Source organism: Eschrichtius robustus, chromosome 9 (assembly GCF_028021215.1).
Source record: "Eschrichtius robustus isolate mEscRob2 chromosome 9, mEscRob2.pri, whole genome shotgun sequence".
Lineage (NCBI taxonomy): Eukaryota > Metazoa > Chordata > Mammalia > Artiodactyla > Eschrichtiidae > Eschrichtius > Eschrichtius robustus.
Window position 1 is genome coordinate 114635920 of NC_090832.1, and position 22224 is coordinate 114658143.

The following is a 22224-nucleotide window of genomic DNA, read 5'->3' on the forward strand; positions in this document are numbered from 1 at the left end:
TGTATGACAGACTCTAGGTCCATCCACCTCACTACAAATACCTCCATTTCGTTTCTTTTTATGGCTGAGTAATATTCCATTGTATATATGTGCCACATCTTCTTTATCTATTCATCTGTCGATGGACACTTAGGTTGATTCCATGTCCTGACTATTGTAAATAGAGCTGCAATGAACATTGTGGTACATGACTCTTTTTGAATTATGGTTTTCTCAGGGTATATGCCCAGTAGTGGGATTGCTGGGTCGTATGGTATTTCTACTTGTAGTTTTTTTAAGGAACCTCCATACTGTTCTCCAGAGTGGCTGTATCAATTTACATTCCAACCAAAAGTGCAAGAGTGTTCCCTTTTCTCCACACCCTCTCTAGCATTTATTGTTTCTACATTTTTTGATGATGGCCATTCTGACGGGTGTGAGAGGATATCTCATTGTAGTTCTGATTTGCATTTCTCTAATGATAAATGATGTTGAGCATTCTTTCATGTGTTTGTTGGCAATCTGTATATATTCTTTGGAGAAATGTCTATTTAGGTCTTCTGCCCATTTTTGGATTGGGTTGTTTGTTTTTTGATATTGAGCTGCATGAGCTGCTTGTACATTTTGGAGATTAATCCTTTGCCAGTTGCTTCATTTGCAAATATTTTCTCCCATTCTGAGGGTTGTCATTTCGTCTTGTTTATGGTTTCCTTTGCTGTGCAAACGTTTTTAAGTTTCATTAGGTCCCATTTGTTTATTTTTGTTTTTATTTCCATTTCTCTAGGAGGTGGGTCAAAAAGGATCTTGCTGTGATTTATGTCATGGAGTGCCTATGTTTTCCTCTAAGAGTTTAATAGTGTCTGCCTTACATTTAGGTCTTTAATCCATTTTGAGTTTATTTTTGTGTATGGTGTTAGGGGGTGTTCTGATTTCATTCTTTTACATGTAGCTGTCCCGTTTTCCCAGCACCACTTATTGAAGAGGCTGTCTCTTCTCCACTGTATATTCTTGCCTCCCTTATCAAAGATAAGGTGACCATATGTGCGTGGGTTTATCTCTGGGCTTTCTGTCCTGTCCCATTGATCTATATTTCTGTTTTTGTGCCAGTACCATACTGTCTTGATTACTGTAGCTTTGTAGTATAGTCTGAAGTCCAGGAGCCTGATTGCTCCAGCTCCGTTTTTCTTTCTCAAGATTGCTTTGGCTGTTCGGGGTCTTTTGTGTTTCCATACAAATTTCAAATTTTTTGTTCTAGTTCTGTGAAAAATGCCAGTGGTAGTTCAATAGGGATTGCATTGAATCTGCAGATTGCTTTGGGTAGTATAGTCATTTTCACAATGTGGATTCTTCCAATCCAGAAACATGGTATATTTCTCCACCTATTTGTATCATCTTTAATTTCTCTCCTCAGTGTCTTATAATTTTCTGCATACAGGTCTTTTTTCTCCTTAGGTAGGTTTATTCCTAGATGTTTTATTCTTTTTGTTGCAGTGGTAAATGGGAGTGTTTTCTTAATTTCACTTTCAGATTTTTCATCATTAGTGTATAGGAATGCAAGAGATTTCTGTGCATTAATTTTGTATCCTGCTACTTTACCAAATTCATTGATTAGCTCTAGGAGTTTTCTGGTGGCATCTTTAGGATTCTCTATGTATAGTATCATGTCATCTGCAAACAGTGACAGCTTTACTTCTTCTTTTCCGATTTGGATTCCTTTTATTTCTTTTTCTTCTCTGATTGCTGTTGCTAAAGCTTCCAAAACTATGTTGAATAATAGTGGTGAGAATGGACAACCTTGTCTTGTTCCTGATGTTAGAGGAAATGGTTTCAGTTTTTCACCGTTGAGAACGATGTTGGCTGTGGGTTTGTCATATATGACCGTTAGTATGTTGAGGTAAGTTCCCTCTGTGCCTACTTTCAGGAGGGTTTTTATCATAAATGGGTGTTGAATTTTGTCGAAAGCTTTCTCTGCATCTATTCAGATGATCATATGGTTTCTCTCCTTCAATTTGTTAATATGGTGTATCACATTGATTGATTTGCATATATTGAAGAATCCTTGCACTCCTGGGGTAAACTCCACTTGATCATGGTGTATGATCCTTTTAATGTGCTGTTGGATTCTGTTTACTAGTATTTTGTTGAGGATTTCTGCATCTATGTTCATCAGTGATATTGGCCTGTAATTTTCTTTTCTTGTACTATCTTTGTCTGGTTTTGGTATCAGGGTGATGGTGGCCTCGTAGAAGGAGTTTGGGAGTGTTCCTGCCTCTGCTATGTTTTGGAAGAGTTTGAGAAGGATAGGTGTTAGCTCTTCTCTAAATGTTTGATAGAATTCGCCTGTGAAGCCATCTGGTCCTGGGCTTTTGTTTGTTGGAAGATTTTTAATCACAGTTTCAATTTCAGTGCTTGTGATTGTTCTGTTCATATTTTCTATTTCTTCCTGGTTCAGTCTCAGAAGGTTGTGCATTTCTAAGAATTTGTCCATTTCTTTCAGGTTGTCCAATTTATTGGCATATAGTTGCTTGTAGTAATCTCCTATGATCCTTTGTATTTCTGCAGTGTCAGTTGTCACTTCTCCTTTTTCATTTCTAATTCTATGGATTTGAGTCTTCTTCCTTTTTTTCTTGATGAGTCTGGCTAGTGGTTTATCAATTTTGTTTATCTTCTCAAAGAACCAATTTTTAGTTTTATTGATCTTTGCTATCGTTTCCTTCATTTCTTTTTCATTTATTTCTGATGTGATCTTTATGATTTCTTTCCTTCTGGTAACTTTGGGGTTTTTTTGTTCTTCTTTCTCTAACTGCTTTAGATGTAAGGTTAGGTTGTTTATTTGAGATGTTTCTTGTTTCTTAAGGTAGGATTGTATTGCTATAAACTTCCCTCTTAGAACTTCTTTTGCTGCATCCCACAGGTTTTGAGTCGTCGTGTTTTCATTGTCATTTGTTTCTAGGTATTTTTTGATTTCCTCTTTGATTTCTTCAGTGATCTCTTGGTTAGTAAGTAGTTTATTGTTTAGCTTCCATGTGTTTGTAGTTTTTACAGATTTTTTCCTGTAATTGATATCTAGTCTCATAGTGTTGTGATTGGAAAAGATACTTGGTATGATTTCAGTTTTCTTAGATTTACCAAGGCTTGATTTGTGATCCAAGATATGATCTATCCTGGAGAATGTTCCATGAGCACTTGAGAAGAAAGTGTATTCTGTTGTTTTTGGATGGAATGTCCTATAAATATCAAGTCTATCTTGTTTAATGTGTCATTTAAAGCTTGTGTTTCCTTATTTATTTTCATTGTGGATGATCTGTCCATTGGTGAAAGTCGGGTGTTAAAGTCCCCTACTATGATGGTGTCACTGTCAATTTCCCCTTTATGGCTGTTAGCATTTGCCTTACGTATTAAGGTGCTCCTGTGTTGGGTCCATAAATATTTACAATTGTTATATCTTCTTCTTGGAGTGATCCCTTGATCATTATGTAGTGTCCTTCTTTGTCTCTTGTAATAGTCTTTGTTTTAAAGTCTATTTTGTCTGATATGAGAATTGCTACTCCAGCTTTCTTTTGATTTCCATTTGCATGGAATATCTTTTTCCATCCCCTTACTTTCAGTCTGTATGTGTCCCTAGGTCTGAAGTGGGTGTCTTGTAGACAGCATATATACGGGTCTTGTTTTTGTATCCATTCAGCCAGTTTATGTCTTTTGGTTGGAGCATTTAATCCATTTACATTTAAGGTAATTATCGATATGTATGTTCCTATTCCCATCTTCTTAATTGTTTTGGGTTTGTTATTGTAGGTCTTTTCCTTCTCTTGTGTTTCCTGCCTAGAGAAGTTCCTTTAGCATTTGTTGTAAAGGTGGTTTGGTGGTGCTGAATTCTCTTAGCTTTTGCTTGTCTATAAAGGTTTTAATTTCTCCGTCACATCTGAATGAGATCCTTGCTGTGTAGAGTAATCTTGGTTATAGGTTTTTCCCCTTCATCACTTTAAATATGTCCTGCCACTCCCTTCTGGCTTGCAGAGTTTCTGCTGAAAGATCAGCTGTTAACCTTATGGGGAGTCCCTTGTATGTTATTTGTTGTTTTTCCCTTGCTGCTTTTAATATTTTTTCTTTGTATTTAATTTTTGATAGTTTGTCTAATATGTGTCTTGGCGTGTTTCTCCTTGGATTTATCCTGTATGGGACTTTCTGTGCTTCCTGAACTTGATTAACTATTTCCTTTTCCATATTAGGGAGGTTTTCAACCATAATCTCTTCAAATATTTTCTCAGTCCCTTTCTTTTTCTTTTCTTCTTCTAGGACCCCTATAATTCGAATGTTTGTGCATTTAATGTTGTCCCAGAGGTCTCTGAGACTGTCCTCAATTCTTTTCATTTTTTTTCTTTATTCTGCTCTGCAGTGGTTATTTTCACTATTTTATCTTCCAGGTCACTTATCCGTTCTTCTGCCTCAGTTATTCTGCTATTGACCCCTTCTAGAGAATTTTTAATTTCATTTATTGTGTTGTTCATCACTGTTTGTTTGCTCTTTCGTTCTCCTAGGTCCTTGTTAAATGTTTCTTTTATTTTCTCCATTCTATTTCCAAGATTTTACATCATCTTTACTATCATTATTCTGAATACTTTTTCAGATAGACTGCCTATTTCCTCTTCATTTGTTAGGTCTGGTGAGTTTTTACCTTGCTTCTTCATCTGGTGTGTGCTTCTCTGTCTTCTCATTTTGCTTAACTTACTGTTTTTGGGGTCTCCTTTTCGCAGGCTGCAGGTTCATAGTTCCCGTTGTTTTTGGTGTCTGCCCCCAGTGGCTAAGATTGGTTCAGTGAGTTGTGTAGGCTTCCTGGTGGAGGGGACTAGTGCCTGTGTTCTGGTGGATGAGGCTGGATCTTGTCTTTCTGGTGGGCAGGTCCATGTCTGGTGGTGTGTTTTGGGGTGTCTGTGACCTTATTATGATTTTTGGCAGCCTCTGTGCTAATCGGTGGGGTTGTGTTCCTGTCTTGCTAGTTGTTTGGCATAGGGTGTCCAGCACTGGAGCTTGGTGGTCGTTGAGTGGAGCTGGGTCTTGGCGTTGAGATGGAGAGCTCTGGGAGATTTTTGCCATTTGATATTACGTGGAGCTGGGAGGTCTCTTGTGGACCAATGTCCTCAACTTGGCTCTCCCACCTCAGAGGCACAGCCCTGACGCCTGGCTGAAGTACCAAGAGCTTGTCATCCACACGGCTCAGAATAAAAGGGAGAAAAAAAAGAAAGAAAGAAGAAAATAAAATAAAATAAAATATTTATTGAAATAGAAAATAAAAAATAATTATTAAAAAAATTTTTTAAGTAATAAAAAAAGAAAGAAGAGTGCAACCAAACCAAAAGACAAATCCACCTATGATAACAAGCGCTAATAAATATACTAAAAAAAAAAAAAACAAAAACAAAGGGACAGACAGAACCCTAGGACAAATGGTAAAAGCAAAGCTATACAGACAAAATCACACACAGAAGCGTGCACATACACACAACAATAGAAAAAGGGAAAAAAATATATGTATTGTTGCTCCCAAAGTCCACCTCCTCAATTTGGGATGATTCGTCGTCTGTTCAGGTATTCCACAGATGCAGGTACATCAAGTTGATTGCGGAGATTTAATCCGCTGCTCCTGAGGCTGCTGGGAGAAATTTCCCTTTCTCTTCTTTGTTCACACAGCTCCCAGAGTTCAGCTTTGTATCTGGACCCGCCTCTGCGTGTAGGTTGCCTGAGGGCGTCTGTCCTTTGCTCAGACAGGACGGGGTTAAAGGAGCAGCTGCTTCGGGGGCTCTGGCTCACTCAGGCGGGGGGAAGGTGGGGTACGGATGCGGGGCGAGCCTGCAGTGGCAGAGGCCAGCGTGACGTTGCACCAGCCCGAGGCGCGCCGTGCGTTCTCCCGGGGAAGTTGTCCCCGGATCACGGGAGCCTGGCCATGGCGGGTTGCACAGGCTCCCGGGAGGGGCGGTGTGGAGAGTGACCTGTGCTCGCACACAGGCTTCTTGGTGGCGGCAGCAGCAGCCTTAGCGTCTCCTGCCCGTCTCTGGGGTCCGCGCTGATAGCCACGGCTCACGCCCGTCTCTGGAGCTCCTTTAAGCGGCGGTCTTAATCTCCTCTCCTCACGCCCCAGGAAACAAAGAGGGAAGTAAAAGTCTCTTGCCTCTTTGGCAGCTCCTGAGTTTTCCCCGTACTCCCTCCCAGCTAGCTGTGGTGCGCTAGTCCCTTCAGGCTGTGTTCACGCCGCCAACCCCAGTCCTCTCCCTGGGATCTGACCGAAGCCTGAGCCTCAGCTCCCAGCCCCCGCCCACCCCGGCGGGTGAGCAGACAAGCCTCTCGGGCTGGTGAGTGCTGCTCGGCGCCGAGCCTCCGTGCGGGAATCTCTCTGCTTTGCCCTCCGCACCCCCGTGGCTGCACTCTCCTCCGTGGCTCCGAAGCTTCCCCCCTCCTCCACCCGCAGTCTCCGCCCGCGAAGGGTCTTCCTACTGTGTGGAAACCTTTCCTCCTTCACATCTCCCTCCCACTGGTGCAGGTCCCGTTCCTATTCTTTTGTCTCTGTTTTTTCTTTTTTCTTCTGCCCTACGCAGGTACGTGGGTAGCTTCTTGACTTTTGGGAGGTCTACCGTCTTCTGCCAGCGTTCAGTAGGTGTTCTGTAGGAGTTGTTCCACATGTAGATGTAGTTCTGATGTATCTGTGGGGCGGAAGGTGATCTCCACATCTTACTCTTCCACCATCTTGAACCATACATATTTTTAAAACCCTTTGAACAGTACTGGCTTTACCAAAAAACTTTTTTTTTTTTTTTTTTTTACAGTGAATTGATTTCCCATTATGATTTTTTTTTCACTCAGACATTAACAGGCATCTAGTGTTGAATAAGACACTGATTCTACCTGTTGTCCTTAGAGCCTAGTGAATCATTACCTGAATAATCTTTTAAATAGACTTATGATAAGTGCTTTAAAGAACAAGTACAAGGCACCCTACGACTGATGAAACAAGGCATTCATCTCTTCACGTGGACAACCGGAGGAGGTCAGGCTGGGTTTTCAGGTTTGGCTGTGCTGTGTAGGATGGAGGGGGCCATGTCTAGTGTCACCAAGGAGACTCTCATAGATGAGCAAGCAAGAAGGGTGATGGAGCTGAAGGATGAAGGGAGATAATAGATGGATCCAAATCTACTGTGGAGCTACAGCAATTGGACTTGGGGACTGGATGTGAAAGAGAAGTGAGAGAGGCAGGCATGGAGGACTAGTTATAGATTCCTGGCAGGAGCCCTAGCAGGATGGTGCGTGGGTTTACGGAGTTGGGGGGTGCTGGAAGAGGACCCGGTTTTGGTGGGAGGGTCCTAGATGTGGTGTCACTGTGCTAAATTCAAGTGCTGGTGAGAGAGCGGAGTGGGCGTGTCAGGCAGGCAGTTGGATGTGTGGACCTGCAACTCAGAGATAAACTGAGTTATAAATCTTGGCATCATTGGCCTGGAGAATCCAAAGTTCATGGTACATGAGACCATGGTGGGAGAGTATAGACTGGGAAGAAACGGGCCTAAACCCTCACACTGAAAGGTTGAATAGGGAAGGAGGAAGCAGCAGGGGAGACTAAGAAGCTTTCAGAGAGGTAACAACTAGCAGTCAATGCCGGAGACTTTAAAATCAGCAGTGTCATCATTTTGATTTTCATGCTGAGTGAGAATTCCTGTGTAATAGTAACTGTCTGTGAGAACCAGGAGACTGACTTTCAGATTCGTGCACCTGGGATTTCCTGGGCCTTTTGTATAATTGAAAAAAAAAAAGGTTATTTTTTCTACCACTTGACAATGTTATGGGTAAGTATTAAATAATGTCTATGATGCTAAAAATTAAATGTTAGGAGTAGATGAATGTTGAAGCCAACGTCATAACTAGGTGTTCTCTTAGCGGATAGTCACAGAGCCACTCTCAACCAAAAATACCATTGCATTTATAGAGTTTAAATATATGAAGCAGCATTTCTTTCTGCCTGCAAATATTGTTACCATTTATTGATGGCAGTTTGATAAAACATGGTTCCAATCATATGGGAGTCGCCACTGGGGGTGAACACTGAGCCTCACACGTGGTTAGGAATCACCTTTTTTTTCTTTTCTGGTGTTAACTCCAAAGATAAACCAGTCGAAGGACAGTTCATCATTATTAATGTATTAGGTAGCCTAGGCTTGGAAGAGTTCGAATCACTTTAAAAGTTTTCTATAATCAATAAAATAGGTATTAATTTTCACAACATTCTCTGCAAAGCAGGTATACTTGAAACAATCAATTAATATGTGTTCTTTTTCCTCCTAGGGCTCCCTGGGGATCCAAGGCCCCCAAGGTCCACCTGGAAAAGAGGGTCAGAAGGTAAGTAAACACAGAACAACTGGCATGCATTACTAACTCAGGGGTTACTTATTTCTGAACACTTATAAAAATAAAATCAAAATACAGCAAGCAGATGGGCACGAGGAGAATATCAACTACCTGAAAGCCGAAATTTGAGATTTGAGATTTTGACAGCGCTTTTACAATCCAGAAAATTCTATATAGTTTCCAGATTGGCAGCACAAATGTGGAGATATAATTTGGGTGAAATGAATTAACCATAATTTGATCTGGAGCACGTTGGTCCTATTTTGGGGTTTTTGAGTTAAGCTCATCTTTGCAGAGTTAAGTTTGATGGGTTATATTTGTGGAGTTCTAGCCTGTTCATGAATTCTGTAAAGACTGTGGATATCAACTACATTCTTTAGCCAAATTAAATTGCTGACATTCGTGACTCTTTGTAGTTACTTTCCTGCCTTTGAGATAAAGTATGTAGTATGTGGGTACTTTGTACTTGCCGTGGGAGTATAGCAATCACCTTCCAGGGCAGTTAGGCTTACTGGCTCCCCCTAAAAGGAACCCCTGCAGTGACAGATAATTGGTCAGCTCTGCATGAACACTTTCTGCAAGGGGGCACCCCATTCTTGTCGTTAGTTGTTATTAACTGTTTTCAAATCATGTTAAAGTCTCCAAACATTTTATGTGTGCTTTCTTATATGAGTAGTATTTTGAACTTTTGTTACCTTATGGATGAGAGTTGTGTGACTCACAGAGTGTAGATGACTTGCCTAAAGTCATAGAACTACTAAAAAGTCGAGCCAGGACTTGAATTTGGGGCTTCTGGCTTTGGATCCCATGTTCTCTTTTACTGTCCCAGTCTATTGACCCCAAATCTCTTTTCAGTCATTTAAATTTATTATTCCCAGTTCTGCCCACTAGACTAGATGATGTCTAAGTTTTCTCAGTTAGAACATTTCTATGTCCAGTTTTCATTCACAGTGGCTATTTCAGTGAACAAAAAAAGGCTTAATAAGTTTTGATGGCTAAGAAAATAAAAGGGAAAATCTTGTGAATAATAGCTAACATTTATCAGCTACCTACATGTGCTAAATGATTCATATTTCATTTATTTCTCACAATAGCTCTGTGAAGTAGGTTCTACGATAGCCCTCACAGAGAAAACTGAGTTCGAACACTTTGCTAGTAAGTGGACTATGCTGATATTTTAAAAGTATTTACAAAATAGTCACATTTGGGTTCTAGTCTCAACACCTATGTGTACAATTATAGTTTCCCCTTTTACCTTTCCAGCCCCTCTCTATCCAAGTGTTCATTAATCCACGTGATCAATGTTTTAAATAGTCTTGGGGAACCATAGACGATTACTTCCCTAGATCTGTGTTTTTGAGGCTGTCTTAAGCGTTTTCACCCACTGGGGGCAGAGGACTAGACGAAATGATCATGTGAAGTTAATTTCCAAGCTTCTTATTCTATTTTCTCACAGTAATGACCAAGATGTCTGTTGTATCTAGGACCATGTTTCTGAATTAATTTCTGTCTGCAGCATCCAGGGAACATTTTCCTTCTAGTAACTCTCCCTTCCTGGAAACTGAGTGATAAATTATACTCCCTAGTTAATATCCAAAATATATAAGGAACTCATGCAACTCAATAGCAAAACAAACCAATAACCCCATTTAAAAATGGGCAAAGGAGCTGAATAGACACTTCTCAAAAGAAGACATACACATGGACAACAGGTATATGAAAAGGTAGCTAATCATCAAGGAAATGCAAATCAAAACCACAGTGAGCTCTCACCTCACACCAGCTAGAATGGCTAGTATCAGAAAGACAAGAGTCACGAAGTGTTGGCCAGGGTGTGGGGAATAGGGAACCCTCGTGCACTGTTGGTGGGAATGTAAACTGGTACAGCCAGTGTGGAAAAGAGTATGGAGGTTCCTCCAAAAAAGTAAAAATAGAACTACCTTACGACCCAGCAATCCCACTTCTGGGTGTATACCTAAAGGGAGGAAATCAGTATTTCGAAGAGATATGCATACTCCCATGATATGGAAACAACCTAAAGGTCTATTGACAGATGAATGGATAAAGAAAATGTGATTACACACACACACACACACACACACACACACACACAGTGGAATATTATTCAGCCTTAATAAAGAAGGAGATCTTGCCACTTGCGATAACATGGAGGAAACTGGAGGACTTTATGCTACATGAAAGAAGCCAGACACAGAAATACAAATACGCCTTTGCATGTGGAATCTGAGAATGTAAAATCCATAGACACAGAGAGTAGACTGGTGGTTACTGGAGGCTGGGTAGAGAAGGGGGTAAGAGAAGATGTCAGTCAAGGGATACGATTTTTAGTTATACAAGATGGATAAGTTCTGGGGACTTAATGTACAACAATGAGACTGTAGTTAATATTGTGTTGTATACTTGAAATTGGCTAAAAGGGTAGATCTTAAGTGTTTCCACCACAAAAAAAGTAACTATTTGTGAGGGGATGGATATGTTAATTAGCTTGATTGTGGTGACTTTCACAATGCGTAAGTATATCAGATCAAGTTGTATACCTTAAATATATAAAATTTTAATTGTCAACAATAACTCAGTAAAGTACAATGATAAATAGATTTTTAATTTCAACTCCAAAAATAACCCTAGGTGGTTTGAGATGGAAATTATGGAGTCAGGTGGGTGAAGCTAGGCAGTATGTTTGAATTCTTCCCCCTGTGGCAGAGCTTTTTTTTTTTTTAATTTTGTGTGGTAAGAACGTTTAACATGAGATCATCTCCCTTAAGAAATTTTAAGCATACAAGGAACTTGTACTTCTGACTTGTACTGACATGTGGTCAATTCAAGGTGCCTCCTCCTTTATTTTAATGAAAACTTCTTCCCAGTCAGATCTTCATCCATCCTGCGATTGTGCAGTTGTCTTTCTTTATCACAGAGTAGGAATTGACCCTTGTGATAGTTAAATTTCATCTTCTGGATTTTAGTTTCTAATACCATTCTATTGTGTTTTTTTCCAGTGAAATAGCTCCCAGATTTACATCACCTTAAATTTTGATAAGCCTACCCGCTGAGTCTTCATTCATATCACTAATAAATCCTGAGCAGAACAGGGCCTGAAAACTCTGAGTAACACCAGCAAAGCTGCCATCTTGTCTACCATTGATATTCGTGTGACATGATACAAGTCATGTACAAGTACATTCGAACTCTCCCTCCTTCCAACCCACATTTCTTCATTTGGCTTGTAAGATAATTATGAGAGTCTTTGTCAGACTAGATGAAATGAAGAATATTCAGATGAGGCTCTTTGAAAATAGTAATGCTTCAAATTGAAATTGTACCCTAGCGAAGCTTACATTTCAGAAGAAGGTGAATTAAAGAATAAATTAAACTTATGTAGTCTTCATGATAATTTTGGAGGAACGTATTCAAATTGTTAAGTTCAACCGCTATATTATGCAAATTTACTCCATTTATAAATATGTATAGTTCAGATAATTTTATATTACTTTTATTCTAACTTATCAACGAGTAACAGTGTCAGAAACTAAGGAATGTAATAGAATTTTGTAGATAATGTTAGGCAAGGTTTATCATTATTACTACTGCTCTTTCACAAATGCCATATTTATAGAGGAGAGCATTTAGATCAGGTATTATTGATGTTATACACATTTACAAATGATTATTTCCAAATGTACTCAGAGATTTATTCTGCTTTTTCAGTTACTTAGAAGTGAAGCAGATTAAAGAAAAAAGCATTCTTACATATTTACATTTAGACCCATCTTAGTGCCACCATTTCTTCTCTGCTCAAGAGTTAGGCAGCACTCAGCTCTTTTGGACATGCAAATGTACATGTATATGCATGTGTGTGTGTGCATACACACAGACAGACACACACACACTGAAAGCTAAGACCTGTAACTTTTCATTTCACTGAACGTTGCAATAGAAAACAACAGAAAAATCTAGGAATTTAAAATTCTTTTCTATTGACCCATTGTCAAGAAAACTCATATTTTGATTACATGTGTTTGATCAGGAATGAATTGACTATCACTGAGTTTATTGAAATGAAATATAAAATATGTGCAAGTTTATGCACCTTACTCCTAGGCATAATGTCTTTAAGGAAAGTAGAAGAAATCATTGATTTGTTGGTTTTCCTCAATGATTAAATAGAGGCTAGCCTGTATTCTACTAATATCTCTCAATTACAGTGAGTTTCAAACATAATTGTCACATGTAAGCATACCAAACATTATAGAAAATGTTAATAATACTGCTAATAATACCACTGTTCTTGTATTAAGGCTTAAATAAATATAAATATAAAAAAATTTTCTCTTTAACCCTTTGTGTAGAGTTTTCTATAAGCACGATAAGAACATTATTTTTTCCCAAGTACCACACCAAAATTCTGTTTGAAATTTTCATTAGTTGACTTTATTCTCTTTATTGTCTTGTAAGCTACTAAATTTTAGATAAGTGTTCATTTAATAAAACATAGTAGTAGTATGCTTCTGGTACTTAAAAGCTGCTGTTAGCCATAACAATGTTTTGTGGTGATATATATCTGAGATTTGTGGCCTTTTTTTTTTCTTAACCTCCTTATTTCTTATTTGAATCTCTTATATGCCATTGTTTTTTCCATTTGTTATCTTTTGGAAGTCCTACAAGTGAAACATTTGGCTGGCATATTTTGGGATCTCACATCCTTTATAGATTAACACAATTAAAAAAATTCAGCTAATGTTGAATATTGACCCTGAGCCGCAGGTGAGAGTGTGTCAGGGAGCAGTAAGGGAAAGCAGCATGGGGACCACCTGCCTGGACACCAAGAGGATGTCCAGCCCATGATGGCAGAGGAGGACCAGGAGGGGGACCGGTATACTGCAGGGCCAGGAAGTCAACAGAAGAGCGTTTCAAGATGCATGGAGGGTTCAACAGCATTAAAATTTGGAACAAATTTGGAGGAGAGATACTGGATAAAAGGAGAGGTGGCTGGAATTGGTACCAGCTGAGAGAGAAGTTTTAGTTGAATAAATAAATGGGAGAGCATTAGAAACAAAAATTGCAAGAAAAGATGTGAGGGAATTAGGGGGTGAATTGTGAGGAAGGAGAGGCAGCAATGGGGAATCTGGGAGAAAGAGAAGGACGGGAATTGGATGTGAGCCCAAGAAGGTGTCTTAATGAAAAGTGGAGTATTTCAGACGGCTGACCATGTTCATGGAAGTTTACATGAAACATCTCAAAAGAATTGGCATTTATAAAAATCCCCTCGAAGATGTAGATTCCTTATAGGATTTCCTAATATCCCTAATACCCAAAACATAAAAAATAAGTATCATTTTAATGTAACCTTGGATTTCTCCTTTATAGTCACATTAAAGTGCATGTCTGAACAATCTCAGGGCCTTTTGTTAAAGTCCCTCTGGGTCTCTGAAAGAACATTTATTGGTGAATCAGCTAGTGACTGCCCCGAACAGAAGTTTGTTCGGCTGGACCAAGATGACACCACACTCTTGCGTTCTTTGTTGCTGGACCCTAATTTTGATCCTGAATAGAAATTTTATGTTTTAAATGCCTTACAAGCCACCCCGTGTGTTTTATTTTAATTAATTTTTATTGGAGTATAGTTGCTTTACAATGTTGTGTTAGTTTCTACTGTACAGCAAAATGAATCAGCTATACATATACATATATCCCCTCCTTTTTGGATTTCCTTTCCATTTAGGTCACCACAGTGCATTAAGTAGAGTTCCCTGTGCTATACAGTATGTTATCATTAGTTATCTATTTTATACATAGTATCAATAGCGTATATGTGTCAATCCCGATCTCCCAATTCCTCCCACCTCCCCCTTGGTATCCGTACATTTTTTTCTCTATGTCTGTGTCTTTATTTCTGCTTTGCAAATAAGTTCAGGTATACCATTTTTCTAGATACCACATGTATGCCTTTAAATACAATACTTGTCTTTCTCTTTCTGACTTCACTCTGTATGACACTCTCTAGGTCCATTCACGTCTCTACAAATGACGCAATTTCATTCCTTTTAATGGTTGAGTAATATTCCATTGTATATATGTGCCACATCTTCTTTATCCATTCCTCTGTTGATGAATATTTAGGTTGCTTCCATGTACTGGCTATTGTAAATAGTGCTGCTATGTCAGTTTAGCTTCTCTGCCTGTGCTTGTCCTTTTTTTTTCATTTTTATTCCTTCCAAGCAGCCATCCATTTAATTGCCTCATTTTAACATTTTTGTGCAGATTCTACTTTTTTTACTCTCCCTTGAAGTGCTTGCTCCAAGCCACCCTGAAGCCTGCGTCTGGGGTCAGGGTTCCTTGTGTCCTAAACAGCATGGAGAACTCACCCTACTTAGGGTGTGTCCCATCAGGGTGTGTCCTTCGCACCAGCCCAGACTTGATGGCAAAGGAACTGAGTCATATTTCCTTCACGAGGGGGGAGTCTGATGGTCAGTCCTGCAAAGGCACAGAGGACAGGGCAGGCCATGTGTCTGCTGGCTTCTCAGTGTGTAAGCAACATAGGGGATAATATGGAGGCAATTCAGATCACCTGGATTTAAACCCCAGCCTCACCACCTCTTAGCTTTGTGATCTTGGGCAAGTTCCTCAGCCTCTCTGCCCCTCAGTTTCCTCACTTAGAAGATGGAGATTCTAATAACCCCTACCTACCTGGCAGAGTTGTTGTAAGGAGCGTGCCAGGTAGGGGTTAGATGTTGTCATGATTCTCACCTGCAGCCTGCTGATCTGAAGCTGTGTGCAGACGGGAAAGTAAGTATGTGAACTCAGAGTATTAGGACTTGATTAAAGAGAATGTCTAATTGGTCAAGAAAAAGTACTGAAAGTAAAATGACTGCTTTAACTACCACTCCGTTGAACTCATTTTATTTAACTGTTACTTGAATTCTTACTTTATCAGGATGTCCATGCTCATGTTCTAATGCCCCAGAAGCTTTATGAAGCCCAATGTTTATCCAGTTTCACAATAAACTTAAGTATATTAACAAGTTTGGAAATGTTGAGTAGATTAAGTCGTTTTCCTTGAAGAAGCAGAGATGAGTGTCCTCATTGTGGAGTACCTAAGACCTTAGTGTTTGTTTTGTGAACAAATTTGTGCTGATCATGTATAAATTCACTAAGGCGTTCATGGAAAAACAACTTGTTCTTCTTTTGGCTTGTTTGTTTCTGAGCTGGTTTATATGCATTACCTAAGGCAACACAAGTAACATAAATTATGTTCTCATAATTAGTGAGTTACATCCATCTCCTTAGGAAAAAGGACGTCAAAATCACTGCTTCTGTGAAATCAGCACACACCACAGGACTCATCCAAGTAAAATTTTCCTTAAGCTGAATTGTTTTTATGGGGCTTGACGTATTTTTCAAGTGAAATTATGCCATTATGGCCTCACCATGACCAGTGGCAGCTTAAATAGAACACACACAAAGCCAGTAAAGCAGATCAGAACTGCCTCGCAGTGTGGTAAAAACAAGCATCTCTTCTTACTTGGAGGGTGCTGACTTCAGAGCTGTAGAATGACCTCAGAGTTTCAATGAAGTGAGTTCAGGGCCTGGTAGAAACCACTATGGTTTTCTGTAGTTGTAATTCCACTATTTTACATGTGCTTGAACATGGGAGAGGAGACTTATAAAGAATGGATAATGATGAACTTTCAGTTTCAGGACGTAATTTGGTTAGTTGCACATTAAGGTGAGAGGAGAATATAAGATTGTCTTCTTATCTTTATGTGTTGAAACCAACAGTGCCCTTTAGAATGCATAGTGAGTGTATCCATAATTCTGCTCAGTCCCCAAATCAATGCCTGGTATCCTTGTACCAAGGATTAGTATTGCTAAGAGAAAAAAGTCAACACATTATTTTAAATAATAGTTTTAACCCTGGTCCCATGTAGAACATAAATATGGAGGGAAAGCATCTTTTTTGCTTGGGCTCCATGTATAAATATGTAAACACACATGTTGTAAATAGCAACTTAGAGGTTTTGCATTCTGTAACTAGTGGTTTGTGTTTATTGCACGTCTTAAACTCCCTGGCATTCAGATGACATCTTTTTCCACTTACTTCCTGTGATATTTCCTGAGGATTTCTTCTTAAGGATTAGAGAGTTTCGGAGAGATACCATCCATCTTTAGCACCATCTGCCATTTAGATGGGAAACTGGGAAAGTGTGTACCCTGTTCAGGTCCAGAGAGCTATGCTGCTTTCCCCCAGCGCCTTTCATGAATGTGCAAAACCAACATGAGACTCAGAGGACAGAAATCATCAAATCTCCATACCTGACTCCTGTATGCAGAGTACTGTACCTGACTTTGGGGAACTGTTACTATTTTTTCAGTACCTGATATTGCCAGCTTTGCCTTTATTTGGCTTGCTTTCTAGAAACTCACTTATCATTTAGGATTATCTAGTTATCCACAGTTTATCTATAAGACTATTAAAAACAACACTTATAAAAGGTCAATATTACATAATTGAGAAAACACTGAGTTAAATTAACCACTTAGTGAGAAAAGTATACTGTGGTATAATTTCTATGATATAATCATATGTTGGCTTTTTTTTTATTGAAGTGTAGTTGATTTACAATATTATATCAGTTTCAGGTGTACGATATAGTGATTTGATATTTTTATAGATTGTACTCCATTTAAGTTATTACAAAATATGGCTATATTCCCCTGTGCTGTACAACATATCCTTGTTGCTTATTATTTTATGCATTATAGTTTGTATCCCTTAATCCCCTACCCCAGTCTTGTGGTGCCTCCATCCCTCTCCCCACTGGTAACCACTAGTTTGTTCTCTATACCTGTGAGTCTATTTCTGTTTTGTTATATTCGTTCATTTGTTTTATTTTTTAGATTCCACATATGAGTGGTAACATACAATATTTGTCTTTCTCTGTCCGACTTATTTCACTAAGCATAATAATCTCTAGGCCCATCTATGTTGCTGCAAATGGCAGAATTTCATTCATTTTTATTCCTCGGTAATTCCAATGTATATATATACCACACCTTCTTTATCTATTCATCTGTTGATGGACACTTAGGTTGCTTCCATATCTCGATTATTGTAGATAATGCTGCTATGAACATTGGGGTGCATGTATCTCTTCAAATTAGTGTTTTCATTTTCTTTGGTTGTATACCCAGGAATGGAATTGTAGGATCACATGGTAGTTCTATTTTTGGTTTGTTGAGGAACCTCCATACTGTTTTCCACAGTGGCTGCACCAATCTACATTTCCACCAACAGTGTACAAGGGCTCCCTTTTCTCCACATCCTCACCAACATTTATTATTTGTGATCTTTTAGATGATAACTATTCTCACAGGTGTGAGGTGATATTTATTTGATTTGCATTTCTCCAATGACTATAATGTTGAGCATCTTTTCATGTGCCTGTTGGCCATCCATATGCCTTGTTTAGAAAAATATCTATTCAGGTCTTCTGCCCATTTTTTAATTGAGTTGTTTGGATTTTTTTGATATTTAGTTGTATGAGCTGTATTTATATTTTGGATATTAACCCCTTATCAGTCATATCATTTGCAAATATTTTCTCCCATTCGGTAGGTTGTCTTTTTGTTTTGTCGATGGTTTTATTTGATGTGCAAAAGCTTTTAAGTTTAATTAGGTCCAATTTGTTTATTTTTGCTTTTGTTTCCTTTGCCTTAGGAGATAGATCCAGAAAATATTGCTATAATTTATGTCAAAAGAGTATTCTGCTGTTCTCTTCCAGAAGTTTTATGGTCTCCAGGCTTACATTTAGGTCTTTAATAACATTTTGAGCTTAATTTTGTGTATGGTATGAGAAAATGTTCTGATGTCATTCTTTTACATGTAGCTGTCCAGTTTTCCCAGCAACACTTATTGGAAAGACAGTCTTTTATCCATTGCATAGTCTTGCCTCCATTGTCATTGATTAATTGACCGTAAGTGTGTGGGGTTTATTTCTGGGCTCTCTATTCTGTTCCATTGATCTATGTGTTTGTTTTTGTGCCAGTACCATACTGTTTTGATGACTGTAGCTTTATAGTAGAGTGTGAAGTCAGGGAGTGTGGTACCTCCAGCTTTGTTCTTTTTCCTCAAAATTGCTTTGTCAATTAGGGGTCTTTTGTGGGTCCATATAAAGTTTAGGATTATTTGTTCTAATTCTGTGGAAAATGTCATATTTTTGATATTTTGATAGGGATCACATTAAATCTGTAGATTGTTTTGGGTAGTATGGACATTTAAACAATATTAATTCTTCCAGTTAAAGAACATGGAATATCTTTCCATTTCTTGGTACCTTTCCCTGCATCTATTGAAACCAACATGTGATTTTTATTCTTCAATTTGTTAATGTGGTGTATCACATTGATTTGTGGGTATTGAACTATCCTTGCTCCCTTAGAATAAATCACACTTGAGCATAGTGTATAGTATTCATAGTGATTCTTTTTATATATTGTGGAATTGGTTTGCTAATATTTTGTTCAGGATTTTTGCATCTATAGTCATCACAGATATTGGCATGTTATTTTCTTTTTTTGTAGTGTCTGTGTCTGGTTTTGATATCAGAGTAATGGTGGGCTCATAGAATGAATCTGGGAGTGTTCCCTCCTCTTCAGTTTTTTGCAATAGTTGGAGAAAGGTAGGTATTAGCTCTTCTTTGTATGTTTGGTAGAATTCCCATGTGAAGCCATCCAGTCCTGGACTTCTGTTTGCTGGGAGATTTCTGTATTACAAATTCAATCTCACTACTAGTGATCAGTCTGTTCACATTGTCTGTTTCTTCCTTATTCAGTCTTTGAAGGTTATATGTTTCTAGAAATTTGTCCATTTCTTCTAGGTTGACCAATTTGTTGGCACATAACTGTTTGTAGTATTCTCAAGATTTTTTGTGTCTCTATGATATCAGTTGTTATTTCTCTTCTTTTATTTCTTATTTCATTTATTTGAGTCTTCTCTCTTTCTTTTTGATGAGCCTTGTTAAAGTTTTATTAATTTTGCTTATTTTAAAAGAAAAAAAACAGCTCTTGGTCTCTTAGATCTTTTCTATTGATTGTTGGTCTCTATTTTATTTATTTCCTGTTTGATCTTTATTATTTCCCTCCTTCTTCTGACTTTGGGAAGAAGTTTGTTCTTCTTTTTCTAATTCCTTTAGATGGTGGATTAGGTTGTTTATTTGAGGCTTTTCTTATTTCTTGAGGTAGGCCTGTATTTCATCCCATAGATTTTGGAGTGTTGTGTTTCCATTTTCATTTGCCTTGAGGTATTTTCTGATTTCCTTTTTGATTTCTTCATTGACCCACTGGTTTTTCTTAGTAGCATGTTGTTTAGTCTCCACTTGTTTGTGCTTCTCCAATTTTTCTTCCTGTAATTGATTTCTAGTTTCACACCATTGTGGTCACAAAAATATGCTTGTCATAATTTCTGTCCTTTAAATGTATTTAGATTTGTTTTGTAGCCTAGCATGTGATCTATCCTAGAGAAGTTTCATGTGCACTTGAGAAGAATGTGTACTCTTCTGCTTTTGGACGGGATGTCCTCTAGATATCTATAAACCCACTTGGTCTGTTGTGGACCATGGCTGCCTTATTGACTTTCTGTCTGGATGATCTGTCCATTGATATAAGTAGGGTATTAAAGTCCTTTACTATTATTGTATTTTTGTCAATGTCTCCCTTTATGTCAGTTAATATTTGCTTTATATATTTAAGTGCTCCTGTTTTGGTTGCCTATACATTAACAAATGTGATATCCTCTTCTTGTATTGGTCCATTTATCATTATATAATATCCTTATTGTCTTTTGTTATAGACTTTGCTTTAAAGTCTATTTTATCTGATATGAGTATTGCTATCCTCACTTTCTTGTCATTTCCATTTTCATGAAATATCTTTTTCCATCACCTCATTTTCAATCTGTATGTTTTTAGCTCTGAAGTAAGTCTCTTGTAAGCACCATATAGATGGGTCTTGTTTTTCATCTAACCAGCCACCCTATGACTTTACTGGATCATTTAGTGCATTGACATTTAAAGTGCCTATTGATAGGTATGTGCTTATTGCCATTCTGTTATTTGTTTTCTCGTTGTTTTTGTAGTTCTCTCTGTTCTTTTCTTCTTCTTTTAGTTTTTTCTCTTGTGGTTTGATAATTTTCTTTAATGGTATGCTTGTGTTCCTTTCTTTCTAGTTTTTGTGTATCTATTGTAGGTCCCTTTTTTTGGTTTGTTTGTTTCATGGGATTTTTAACCCTCAGTCTTTCCCTGGAGGAAAAGGGAGAGTAGGGATGGTCCTTCCCAAAGTTCAGTTGCTGTAGGCAGCGCCTTTCAGTGTTTTCCCCAGGGATTCCTCACCCCGGGTCTTCCCTGGAGGGTTGGAGGGCAAGGAGGGCAGAGAGGATGCTCCCTTGACTTAGCTGTGGGCAGCTCCTCCTAGCTGGTTTCAAAGGATTTCTCACCCAGGGTAGAGATGATGAGGGTTTCCCTTGCACCTTCCTCCCCATCCCGGTCCTCGTTAGGATATGAGGGTGGGAAAGCGGGTGCTCTGGGGATCTGGGGTTTGCCTCCCCAGAGCTGCGGTGGGTACAGACAAAGAGATGGTGGCAGGTGGGGGGCTTGGGCCTGGCACAGGACGCAGGGTGCAGGCTGCAGGGCTCAGAGCATGGGTCTGTTGTAGGTTCTTTTTTTTTTTAATTATAAGCTTTTTCCTTTATTAATTTATATATCAACATTATTTAACATATGCCACAACATACCCAGTGTTAACACACTTGCAAAATGGACTTTTGGAGGCATGAAAAAAATTTAATGATAAAACTGTAGACACACTTCTGATTCTGACAGTTTGCATGCATATACTTGTGCAATAAACTGCTAAAGGTTCGTTTTACAAAAATTACCCTAATTACTATTTCAAGTATTTTTAAATATTGCCTATACTATATAATTCCATAGACTATATTGAAATTATATGTTGTAGGTTCTTGATTTGTGGTCACCATGTGGTTCACATATGTTGACCTATAACTGTATCTCCTTATTTTAAACTGATAAACATTTAAGTTTAAACACATTCTAATGACATTTTTTACTCCTCTTTCCCATGTTTTGTGTTTTTTATGTCATATTTTACATCTTAATGTCTATCCCTTAACTGTTTGTTAGCTACAGTTGATTTTACAATTTTTGTCTTTTAATCTTCATACTTATTTATTTAAGTGGTTGATCCATAGCCTTTACCATATATTTGTCTTTACTAGTGAGATTTTTCCTTTCTTCTAAATTCTCACTTTTTGTTGTAGTCTTTTCTTTTCCACTTAGAGCAGACCCTTTAACATTTCTTGTAGGGTCAGTTTAGTATTGATGAACTTTTTTAGATTTTTTGCTCGTCTGAGAAGTTCTTTATCTCTCATTTAATTCTGAATAATAACCTTGCTGGGTAGGGTATCCTAGATTGTAGGTTTTTCTGTTTCAGAACTTTAAGTATATCATGAAACTCCCTTCTTGTCTGAAAAGTTTCTGCAGAAAAATCAACTGATAGCCTTATGGTTGTTCCCTGTGACTCTTTGTTTCTTTCTTGTTGCCTTTAAAATTCTCTTTATCTTTAACTTTTGCCATTTTAATTGTATACCTTGGTGTGGGTCTCTGGATTCATCTTGTTAGGGCCTCTCTGTGCTTCCTGTGCCTAAAAATCTCTTTTCCTTCTTCAGCTTTGGGAAGTTTTCAGCTATCATGTCAGCAAATATATTTTTGACCCCCTTTTCTCTCTCTCTTCTTCTAGGACCCCTATAATGTGAATGTTAGTATG

The 22224-nt window shown here is 38.3% G+C and overlaps 1 protein-coding gene across 1 annotated transcript in view; it reads left to right on the forward strand.

Annotated features, from left to right (window-relative positions):
- COL19A1 (collagen type XIX alpha 1 chain) overlaps positions 1 to 22224 on the forward strand; it is a 361076-nt gene that overhangs the window by 199237 nt on the left and 139615 nt on the right. Inside the window, exon 14 of the mRNA XM_068550858.1 lies at positions 8305 to 8358. Coding sequence (XP_068406959.1) covers positions 8305 to 8358 — 54 coding nt within the window. The remainder of the gene's footprint in view (positions 1 to 8304; positions 8359 to 22224) is intronic.